General features: G+C 46.2%; 2 protein-coding genes across 2 annotated transcripts; one reads left to right on the top strand and one right to left on the bottom strand.

The window, feature by feature from the left end:
- Window positions 1-622: 622 nt before the first annotated feature.
- On the bottom strand, window positions 623-1613 carry lamtor4 (late endosomal/lysosomal adaptor, MAPK and MTOR activator 4). Its single transcript, XM_086201535.1, has 4 exons — window positions 1352-1613; window positions 1132-1215; window positions 879-996; window positions 623-812 (listed from the first exon to the last, which is right to left on the bottom strand). Exons 1-4 carry the CDS (start codon window positions 1352-1354, stop codon window positions 715-717), a joined length of 303 nt encoding a protein of 100 aa, XP_086057661.1. The 5' UTR covers window positions 1355-1613; the 3' UTR covers window positions 623-714.
- atp6v1f (ATPase H+ transporting V1 subunit F) lies at window positions 1556-3012 on the top strand. Its single transcript, XM_086201534.1, has 3 exons — window positions 1556-1642; window positions 1944-2116; window positions 2666-3012. The coding sequence occupies exons 1-3, from the start codon at window positions 1631-1633 to the stop codon at window positions 2865-2867; spliced, it is 387 nt and encodes a 128-aa protein (XP_086057660.1). The 5' UTR covers window positions 1556-1630; the 3' UTR covers window positions 2868-3012.
- The last annotated feature ends 7658 nt before the right edge of the window (window positions 3013-10670 follow it).

Below are 10670 nucleotides of genomic sequence, written 5' to 3'. Positions count from 1 at the left end.
CATTCAGAAAACCAGCGTTGTAAAAATGGGTGGCGTTATTTTGATCTGCAGCACGATTTTCTGACATGTTGGGATGTAAACAAAGCACCACTCAAAGGGTTAAAACCCAGTGAGTGAACGTCTCCCTCCAATCAGGACGAAGCTTTACAGCAGCTGGGCGGTGCAAACCTGCTGTGTTTGTCATGAGGGGTCTGCAGGCGTTCCCGGACCAGCATGGACATGTAGTCCCTTCACCTGGTCCTGGGTCTGCCCCCCTTAGCTGGACCACCTCCTCAGGGAGACGCTGATGGACTGCAGAAACACTCACCTCACCCACGAGGGAGACACCAGTCCCTCTTCTGAGGAAACCCACGTCTGCTGGTCCCTGAGATCTGGTTCTTTCAGTCAGGACCCATAGTTCTTGGCCGCAGGTGAGAGCCAGAACCAAGACTGACCACTAGATCCAGAGCTTTGCCTTCTGGCTCAGCTGTCCTGGCATCACAGCGTTGCAGTCAAGCGAAGAAATGATGCGTTCAGGCGTCTTGCACAAGTGACATGAAACTAAATCAGGGACCACTGGAGGTCCCCAGACCACACATTGAGAACTGCAGATCTTGATCGTCATCCCAGACATGAAAGCAAGTTTAGTGAGTTACAAATAAACTTTATTGACTGCGACATAGACAACAGCAGAGTCCTCAGATCAACACTGCTGACCCCGACCTCCGACCCCATTCACACGCTGATTGCTTCCTGCTGGTTGTTCTGACGCTTCACCACAAAAACCTTCTGACCGGAAACAGTCACCATGTACACAAAGTCGTCCAGGATCACTGCGAATGAGAGAGACAGGCAGGTGAGTCCAGCACACCGGTCACCTGACTGCGCGTGCGCCTTACCTGACATGCGTCTGAATGGCGGCTCTGCTGATCCTGATAACCTGAAGCGACTCGCTGTTCGAACCATCTGCATCATCACACCTGCCGTGTGCTCGTCGTTCTCCAGCTCACCTGCAGACTGGGGGGGTCAGAGGTCAGGGGTCACCAGTTCGCTCAAAACACAGCAAGTTAACAGCCACAACACCGCACAGGTGGTTCTGCTACAGTAGCGAAGATGTGAGTGGGAGGTTCGGCGGGGTTCGGGATCACTCACGGCCAGAACTCCGTCCTCGCTGATGACCAGGTAGCCGAGCTGCTCCGGGATCCGCTCCAGACCCGCCGTCAGAGCCGCAGTCGTCTGAAACACGACACGGTACCGCTGAAACTAACAGGCTAACAGGCTAACATGCTAACCAGAGACGTAATTCATTGTAACTCTGACATATCTACGTCACACTGACTTAATAACGTCCAGTTATCGTAAACAAACTCACCATTCTTCCTCTTCTTCCTCTAGTTCTTCTTCTACTGTTGATTTCACAGTCTAGGAGCTCCGCATCGTTTCCGTGTTTCTTTGCCTAATGCTTCACGTGACCGCCGAGGCCTTTACGTGCCGTCGGACAATCGAGGATCAGCAATTCAACCCTGAACGCCTCTTTGATCCGCTCGACTCAGGCGAAGCGTGTTCATGTGTTCAGGCTCTTCTCACGCTCGGATCAGGCGGCAGGACGGAGAACGGGTCAGCGATCCAGTTAAGATTTGCTTGGAAGGCAATGAGAACAAAGGTGTTATTTTCTTCCTACAATCAATTTTTTCCCACATTCTCAAGAAAAAAGAAGGAAAACTTCGTGGTGACGTCAAGGGCGTCAGTAGACAGACCCCCCACACACACTACTCTCCAGTTTATTCTATTATAGATAAGATAATCAGTAACGTGAATCTGAATGACGTCATCGAGCAGTTTGATCCTCCGAGCAGCAGGCGGCGCCCACTGGCGCTGACCGGAAGTGTCAGTCAGCTGACTAGCTCCCATCACATGACCTGTACCAGACAGTCAGTCGCTGTTTTCCTCTGCTCCTCCTGAAGCTCCTGAAGCTCCTGATGGCCGGACGCGGGAAGCTGATCGCCGTCATCGGCGACGAGGACACGTGCACCGGCTTCCTGCTCGGTGGGATCGGCGAGCTCAACAAGAACCGAAAACCGAACTTCCTGGTGGTGGAGAAGGACACGAGCATCACGGAGATCGAGGAGACCTTCAAGTAAGAGCCCCCGAGCGGAACCAGTTCAGTTCTAGTTCATTTGAAGTCTTAATCGGTTCGGTTCTCTTCGAGGCGATTGAATAGCACAACAGTGACGTCACAACAGCTATGTCTGTGGCCACAAATGAATCCGGGGTGGACACGGCTACATGAAATCACGGACCGCTTCAGCTGCGGTCACGTGACCCGAGCGTTCCAACGACAAGCACGTGAATCGAGTGATCACATGACCCAAGTGATTGAAAGAATAATAGTTTTATTTCCCGTAAAGCATTTTTTGGAGGCAGAGAAACTCCAACCAAAGCGCTGGTCTCGGTCCAGCAAGGACGGAACCCAACGACCCGGTCGGACTTCTGCTTTGTTTTGTGTTCATGTGTTTGTTAATAAACTAAAAAAAGAAGGTTTTTTATCAGCTGGTCTAAACCTCAGCCGCGTAATGATGGCACAGTGCTTCGATTGTCCCGCACACACCGCCGTCCATGACAGGGCGTGAGTGAGTGCGGGTTGTCTCACGCGCGCGTTGTCTCACCTGTCCCTGTGCGTCCGCAGGAGCTTCCTGGCGAGGAGCGACATCGGCATCATCCTGATCAACCAGTTCATCGCTGAGATGATCCGCCATGCCATCGACGCCCACATGCAGTCGATCCCGGCGGTGCTGGAGATCCCGTCCAAGGAGCACCCGTACGACGCGGCCAAGGACTCCATCCTGCGGCGAGCCAAGGGCATGTTCTCTGCTGACGACTTCCGCTAGACGGCGCCGCGAAGCAGCGGATCTCACTCCTGGTTGTTCTCGTTGGTGTGTTTAAATAGTTGTGAGTCTCAGTCATGTGACCTGTCAGCTGATATTTCGTGTCTGAACCTTTTAACTTATTGGCTTAATAAATGTTTGTGCTCAACACCTTCTTCATCTTCTTTTTCCCTGGAGATGTCAGAGTGGACCTGCTGAGGGCGTGGTTGTGTGAGTGATGACATCACGGCTCGTGGTCAGCTTACCTGAGTTAAGGAGCGTTTTCTCAGTTACACAGTGATGAGTTTGTTTTCGGCAGACTCAGCTGAATGGATGAGTCAACGAATGTATGGACGAATGAATGAACGAGGGAACGAATGAATGGACGAGGGAACGAATGAATGGACGAGGGAACGAATGAATGGACGAGGGAACGAATGAATGGACGAGGGAACGAATGGATGGACGAGGGAACGAATGAATGGACGAGGTAACGAATGAATGGACGAGGGAACGAATGGATGGACGAGTGAACGAATGAATGGACGAGGGAACGAATGAATGGACGAGGGAACGAATGAATGGACGAGGGAACGAATGAATGGACGAGGGAACGAATGAATGAATGGATGAATGAATGGACGAGTGAACGAATGAATGGACGAGGGAACGAATGAATGGACGAGGGAATGAATGGATGGACGAGTGAACAAATGTATGGACGAATGATTGAATGAATGGACGAGGAAACGAATGAATGGACGAGCGAATGAATATATGGACGAATGAATGAGTGGACGAGGGAACGAATGAATAGACGAGGGAATGAATGAATGGATGAAGGAATGGATGAGGGTACGAATGAATGGATGAATTAATGAATGGACGAGGGAACAAATGAATGGACGAGGGAACGAATGAATGGACGAGGGAACGAATGAATGGACGAGGGAACAAATGAATGGACGAGGGAACGAATGAATTGACGAGTGAACGAATGTATGGACGAATGAATGAATGAATGAGGGAACGAATGAATGGACGAGGGAACGAATGAATGGACAAGGGAACGAATGAATGGACAAGGGAACGAATGAATGGACAAGGGAACGAATGAATGGACAAGGGAACGAATGAATGGACAAGTGAACGAATGAATGGACAAGTGAACGAATGAATGAATGGACGAGGGAACAAATGAATGGACGAGGGAACGAATTAATTGACGAGTGAACGAATGTATGGACGAATGAATGAATGGATGAGGGAACGAATGAATGGACAAGGGAACGAATGAATGGACAAGTGAACAAATGAATGGATGAATGAATGAATGGACGAGGGAACGAATGAATGGATGAGGGAACGAATGAATGGACGGATGAATGAATGGATGAGTGAACGAACGTATGAATGAATGGATGAGGGAATGAAAGGACGAATGAAGGAATGGACGAGGGAATGACTGAAAGGACGAATGAATGGATGAGTGAATGAATGTATGGACGAGGGAACGAATGAATGGATGAGGGAACGAATGAATGGACGGATGAATGAATGGATGAGTGAACGAACGTATGAATGAATGGATGAGGGAATGAAAGGACGAATGAAGGAATGGACGAGGGAATGACTTAAAGGACGAATGAATGGATGAGTGAATGAATGTATGGACGAGGGAACGAATGAATGGATGAGTGAGTGAAAGAATGAATGGACGAGTGAATGAATGAATGGATGAGTGAACGAATGAATGGCTGAGTGAACGAATGAGTGGACGAGTGAATGAATGAATGGACGAGGGAACGAATGAATGGACGAGGGAACGGCTGAATGGACGAGTGAATGAATGTATGGACGAATGAATGAATTGACGAGTGAACGAATGTATGGAGTACATACATACATGTATGTATGTGTGCATACATGTATGTATGAATGCATGCAGAGATATATGTGTATATATGTGTAATAGATACATATATCAAAAATATATAAATGCATATATACATACAAATACATATTTGTGTATTATATGTATTTATGTAGAATATATATAAATTTATATTATACATACATATATGCACACATACGTCTAAATGTATGTGTGCATATATGTATATATTATAAAAGTATGCGTGCAAGTATATATTCATTCATAATTGTATGTATGTGAACATATATGAATGAATGTATGTATAAATAAACATATGTATGTGTTTATAAGGTTACGTATTTTATTATTTTATATTTATTCATGGTTTTAGATATATTACATATATATAGATACATATATACATATAGTGTATATATATATATATATATAGATATAGATATAGATATAGATATATATAGACAGTACTATAGGCAGAGCAGCAGGTTAGCATTAACACGCCCTCTGCTGGTTCCTTGGTGTTGTCACCCACCCAGCCTATAGAAACTGTGTCTGCCCTGAGGCTTTATAAGCCTGCACCCAAATCTGGAGGAGGAACTTATAGCAACTTAGTTAAAATTAAAACCACTGCTCCAGCAAACCAACCCAGTAAAACTATTAAATGTGGTTTGCTTAATATTCCATCTCTCCCATCCAAGTCTCTCCTAGTGAACGATTTAATTACTAATTATCAGATTGGTGTATTAGCACTCACTGAAACCTGGGAGCAGCAAGATGAGTATGTTAGTTTAAATGAATCTTCCCCTCCTGGTTACATTAACTACCATGTACCTCGCACCACTGGCAGAGGAGGAGGAGCTGCAATCTATCAGTCAAATTTGCTCATTAACCCTCCACCTAATTGTTCATTAACTCATTTGAGAGCCTGACTGTCAGCTTCTCCCTCCCAGACTGGAAAGCAGAGAAACCACTCTTACTTGCTGGGGTGTACCGTCCTCCTGCACCTTATTCTGAGTTCTTAGAAGAACTCCCTGACTTTCTGTCTAACTTGGCATTGAACTCAGACAAAGTCATTCTAGTGGGTGACTTTAACATCCATGTGGACGTCAATGATGATTCTCTGGCCACTGCGTTTAAGTCGCTTCTTGATTCTGTTGGCTTCTGTCAGAGGGTAAACAAACCCACTCCCACTTTTAATCACATCCTTGATTTAGTACTCACTTATGGAATAGAAGCTGACCTCATCACAGTTCTTCCTCAGAACCCTGTCTTGTCTGATCACTCCTTAACCACATTTGAATTTACTTTAACAAATTATATCCTACCTGGGAAAAAGTCCCGCTTCAGTAGATGTCTATCTGACACTGCTGTTTCTAGATTTAGGAGCTTATTCCAGCAGAGCTTGCTGCCACACCTTGTAGTGATATAATGGGCAGTTATGCTGATTTCACCCCCTCGCAGGTAGACTATCTTGTGGACAGCACTGCAGCAGCACTCCTTGGGACACTTGATGCCGTAGCTCCCCTGAAGAAGAAGGTTATCAACCAGAAAAGAATAGTTCCCTGGTACAGCCCAGAGCTGCGTGCCTTAAAACAGAAGACCAGACAACTGGAAAGGAAGACACATTCCAGCCAGCACGAGGAAGTCCACCAAGCCTGGAAGGAGAGTTTATTAATATATAAAAAGAACTCCGTAATGCTAGAAGCGCTTACTACTCATCCCTTATAGACAAGAATAAGAACAACCCCAGGTTCCTCTTCAGCACCGTGGGCAGGCTCACCAAGAACCATAGTGCTGTTGAGCCATGCATCCCCCAACTCTCAGCAGTAACGACTTCCTTTCTTTCTGTACTGAAAAGATTGTGAACATCAGAACAAAGATTGCCAGTAATGGAGGACAGACTACAGTCCCCATAGAAGCACCTCCCAGACTTGGTGCTCACTTGGACAGCTTCTCCCCCATCGACCTGTCAGACTTGACTTCTGCAGTCACTTCCTCCAAGTCAGCCACTTGTCTGCTGGATCCCATCCCAACAAGCCTCCTTAAGGATGCCTTCCCTCTAGTCAACACTTCTATATTGAACCAAATTAATCTTTCCTTAGTCACAGGTTATGAGCCACAGGCCTTTAAGGTGGCTGTCATCAACCCTTTACTTAAAAACCTTCTCTTGACCCAGATGTGTTAGCCAACTATAGGCCGATATCCAACCTCCCCTACATCTCCAAGATCCTTGAGAAGGTTGTCCTGGAGCAGCTACATGAACATCTGCACAGCAACGAGCTCTTTGAAGCCTTCCAGTCTGGATTCAGGGACACCATAGCACTGAAACAGCACTGGTCAGAGTCTCTACTGATCTTCTTATAGCTTCAGACAGAGGTCTTGTCTCTGTCCTTTTGGACCTCAGTGCTGCATTTGACACCATCGACCACAGCATCCTGCTACAGAGACTAGACCATGACATTGGGATTAAAGGAACTGTCCTAAAATGGTTTAAGCCCTACTTATCTGACAGGTTTCAGTTTGTTCATGTTAATAATGACCATTCAGAGTACAGCAGAGTTACATATGGTGGACCACAGGGTTCAGTTTTAGGACCGATTCTCCTCACTCTTTACATGCTCCCATTAGGTGACATAATCCGGAAGCACTCGATCAACTTCCACTGTTATGAGGACGACACACAACTCTACTTGTCGATGGAGCCAGACGACACAAGCCAGCTTACTAATCTGCTAGACTGCCTGAAAGACATTAAATCCTGGATGTCCTCTAACTTCTTAATGCTCAATTCAGATCAAACTGAGGTAATCGTGTTTGGACCTAAACACCACAGGGACACACTCTTGAATCGGATCTCTACTCTAGATGGCATCACCCTGACTTCGAGTACAACTGCAAGGAACCTTGGAGTCATTTTTGACCAGGACCTTTCCTTCAGCTCCCACATAAAGCATGTGACTAGGACCGCCTTCTTCCACCTGCAGTATCACTAAGATCAGGAACATCCTTTCCCAGAGTGATGCTGAGAAACTGGTGCATGCATTTATCACTTCTAGGCTGGACCACTGCAACTGTCTCCTCTCAGGATGTCCCAACAACTCTCGAAAGAGTCTCCAGCTGGTCCAGAACGCTGCAGCCAGGGTTCTGACAGGAGTTAAGAAGAGAGAACACTTCTCTCCACTTTGGCTTCTCTCCTTCCTGTAGGATCTAGAATCGACTTCAAAGTCCTTCTGCTGACTTATAAGGCTCTCAATGATGAAGCTCCATCCTCTCTGAAAGAACTCATTAGTCCCTACTGTCCCACCAGAGCACTCCACTCCCAGAATGCAGGTCTTTTAGTGACTCCCAGTATCAATACAAACAGACTGGGAGGTAGAGCCTTTAGTTACCGGGCTCCTCTACTGTGGAACCAGCATCTCTCCATGGGTCAGAGAGGCAGACACTTTAACTACGTTTAAGTCCAGGCTTAAGACCTTCCTCTATGACAGAGCCTTCAGTTAGGACTGGTTCAGGTAGCTCTGAACCATAGATAGCTATGCTGCTACAGGCTTAGACTGCTGGGGGACACATCAGGTTACATGGAGCCCTTCCCTCCTCTCCTCTCCTCTCCCCCTCTCTCCTCCTCTCCTCCCTGCACATTTTTGGAACTGTCACTACCACTACTTGTTGCACTTTGTAGTTTGGCCTTGGTGTCTCACAGTCTCTCTGTGTTTCCACAGATCCACCAGAGCCCCAACCGCCGCCTGCATCGCCCCCCCCCCCCTCTTTTTCCCTACTGTTACACCGGCCTGCGCTCCCCTTCCAAGAACCAGTCTACCATCCAGTCCCCCATCAAGCTGGCTTGCTCTCCCTGCCTCCCCTCCCATGAACCAGTCTACCATCCAGTCCCCCATCAAGCTGGCTTGCTCTCCCTGCCTCCCCTCCCATGAACCAGTCTACCATCCAGTCCCCCATCAAGCTGGCTTGCTCTCCCTGCCTCCCCTCCCATGAACCAGTCCACCATCCAGTCCTCCATCAAGCTGGCTTGCTCTCCCTGCCTCCCCTCCCATGAACCAGTCTACCATCCAGTCCCCCATCAAGCTGGCTTGCTCTCCCTGCCTCCCCTCCCATGAACCAGTCTACCATCCAGTCCCCCATCAAGCTGGCTTGCTCTCCCTGCCTCCCCTCCCATGAACCAGTCCACCATCCAGTCCCCCATCAAGCTGGCTTGCTCTCCCTGCCTCCCCTTCCATGAACCAGTCTACCATCCAGTCCCCCATCAAGCTGGCTTGCTCTCCCTGCCTCCCCTTCCATGAACCAGTCTACCATCATCATCATCGTGGGCGGCATGGCTCAGGGGTGGAGTGGCCGTCTAGCAACCAAAGGGTCGCTGGTTCGATCCCCGACCCCAGTGACCATGTCGAAGTGTCCTTGAGCAAGACACTGAACCCATAATTGCTCCTGATGAGTAGGTTGGCGTAGTACTGAAGTATATGTATACATTTATATATGTATGCATAATATATGTGTAAAATATACATATCTTACACATGCATATATACATACGAACATAATGTGTATGTCATTATACAAATATTAAACATATATATATACATATAGTACACATAAACACTTATATGTATGTATCACTGTATATATGTATGTTAAATGTGTGACAAATTACACATATACATGCATAAATCCATGCATATATACAATAATATATGTGTGTATGTATGTATATATATTTTTGTGTAATATATACTTATATACATATGTATGTGTGTATATGTATTTGCATTATATGTAAATATTACACATACATATATTGATATATGTGCATGTATGTGTAAAATACATATTAAATACTACTAAATTAATTAAATATACATACATGTACACATATATGATTGTGTGTATTTGTTTGCATATTATTTTCATATGTTACACATACATATATACATATAATCCTCTTGGATTAAAAAAAGAAGAAGGTGACCAGGGCACTGTTGAGGGGGAAAAGTTAAAAAGCCTTTAATGACAACTGGCCTGTATATAACACAGTTTGACAACATGCCAACGTGTTGTGGCTCACTTCCTTCATCAGGCTGACAAATCAGCCAGTAAATCTCAGATGAAACCTGGATTGGTAATGCCAGGAAGTGACATCACAGGCACGTGGATAAACAGGTGATTTACAGACCAAGAAAAACAAAACTACACATGAATACTGACAATAATCAGAAATAAGCAACACACAACAAAGTAACTTAGGCCACGTGTGTAAAAACACCAGCATTCTGCCAAGAGAAAAAGAACAAATACATCACAAAAACAGAGAAAAATCCATTTCCTCGTGGAGTCATGGCCTTAAATTGGAAAATCCAAAGGAGGCGCTTTAGACCCCCCCCCCCCCCGAGAACTAGAGTGAGTTCATGAGTATGTTCTGGGTCCACTAGTGTCTTTAAAAGTATTAGATTTTATAATGTGATGACAAAAGATGCAGTTCCCACATGGGTGGTTGCCTGTGGGTCTGGGGAGCCTGCCAGGCTTGGTTCAGGGGGCCAGGTCGCTGTGTTCCACCTCATCCTTGAGAGTGCGTGGTGTGTTGTTCAGCTGTGCTAAGTCCTGGCCACGCGTCATTGAAGGCTTTCTCACTCTTCTCCCCTCAACAGTGCCTCGCTCTCCTCCTCCTTCTCCTGTACCCAGGAGCGCCAAAGTGCTCCTTTTTCTGTTTTTCTACATCGAACTTCTTGGATTGGTTTCTGATGACCAACAATGAATTGAAAATGATCAAGAAATTATTTCTAATAAATAACTGATGATACAATCATCTGATCAATATCCTGAAATAGAACAAAAACAACTTTTATAGCTCTGAAAGCTCAATAAAGATGAAGGTGACTCGATGAAGGTCGACCTCGTCACGCTGCTGTGGCGCCTCCATGAACCTG

This window comes from Aulostomus chinensis, chromosome 4, assembly GCF_037954235.1.
Source record: "Aulostomus chinensis isolate RoL2024-O1b breed Wild chromosome 4, RoL_Achi_v1.0, whole genome shotgun sequence".
Taxonomy (NCBI): domain Eukaryota; kingdom Metazoa; phylum Chordata; class Actinopteri; order Syngnathiformes; family Aulostomidae; genus Aulostomus; species Aulostomus chinensis.
The sequence above is the reverse complement of the archived record's forward strand: the minus strand, read 5'-3'. Positions and strand labels throughout refer to the sequence as shown.

Excerpts from the sequence above, each read along its gene's own strand:
- atp6v1f (XM_086201534.1), top strand. Across the intron at positions 2,117-2,665 it reads GAGATCGAGGAGACCTTCAA|GAGCTTCCTGGCGAGGAGCG; the intron begins GTAAGAGCCCCC and ends GTGCGTCCGCAG.
- lamtor4 (XM_086201535.1), bottom strand. Across the intron at positions 997-1,131 it reads GCGAGGACGGAGTTCTGGCC|TCTGCAGGTGAGCTGGAGAA; the intron begins GTGAGTGATCCC and ends TGACCCCCCCAG. Across the intron at positions 813-878 it reads GCCATTCAGACGCATGTCAG|TGATCCTGGACGACTTTGTG; the intron begins GTAAGGCGCACG and ends TCTCATTCGCAG.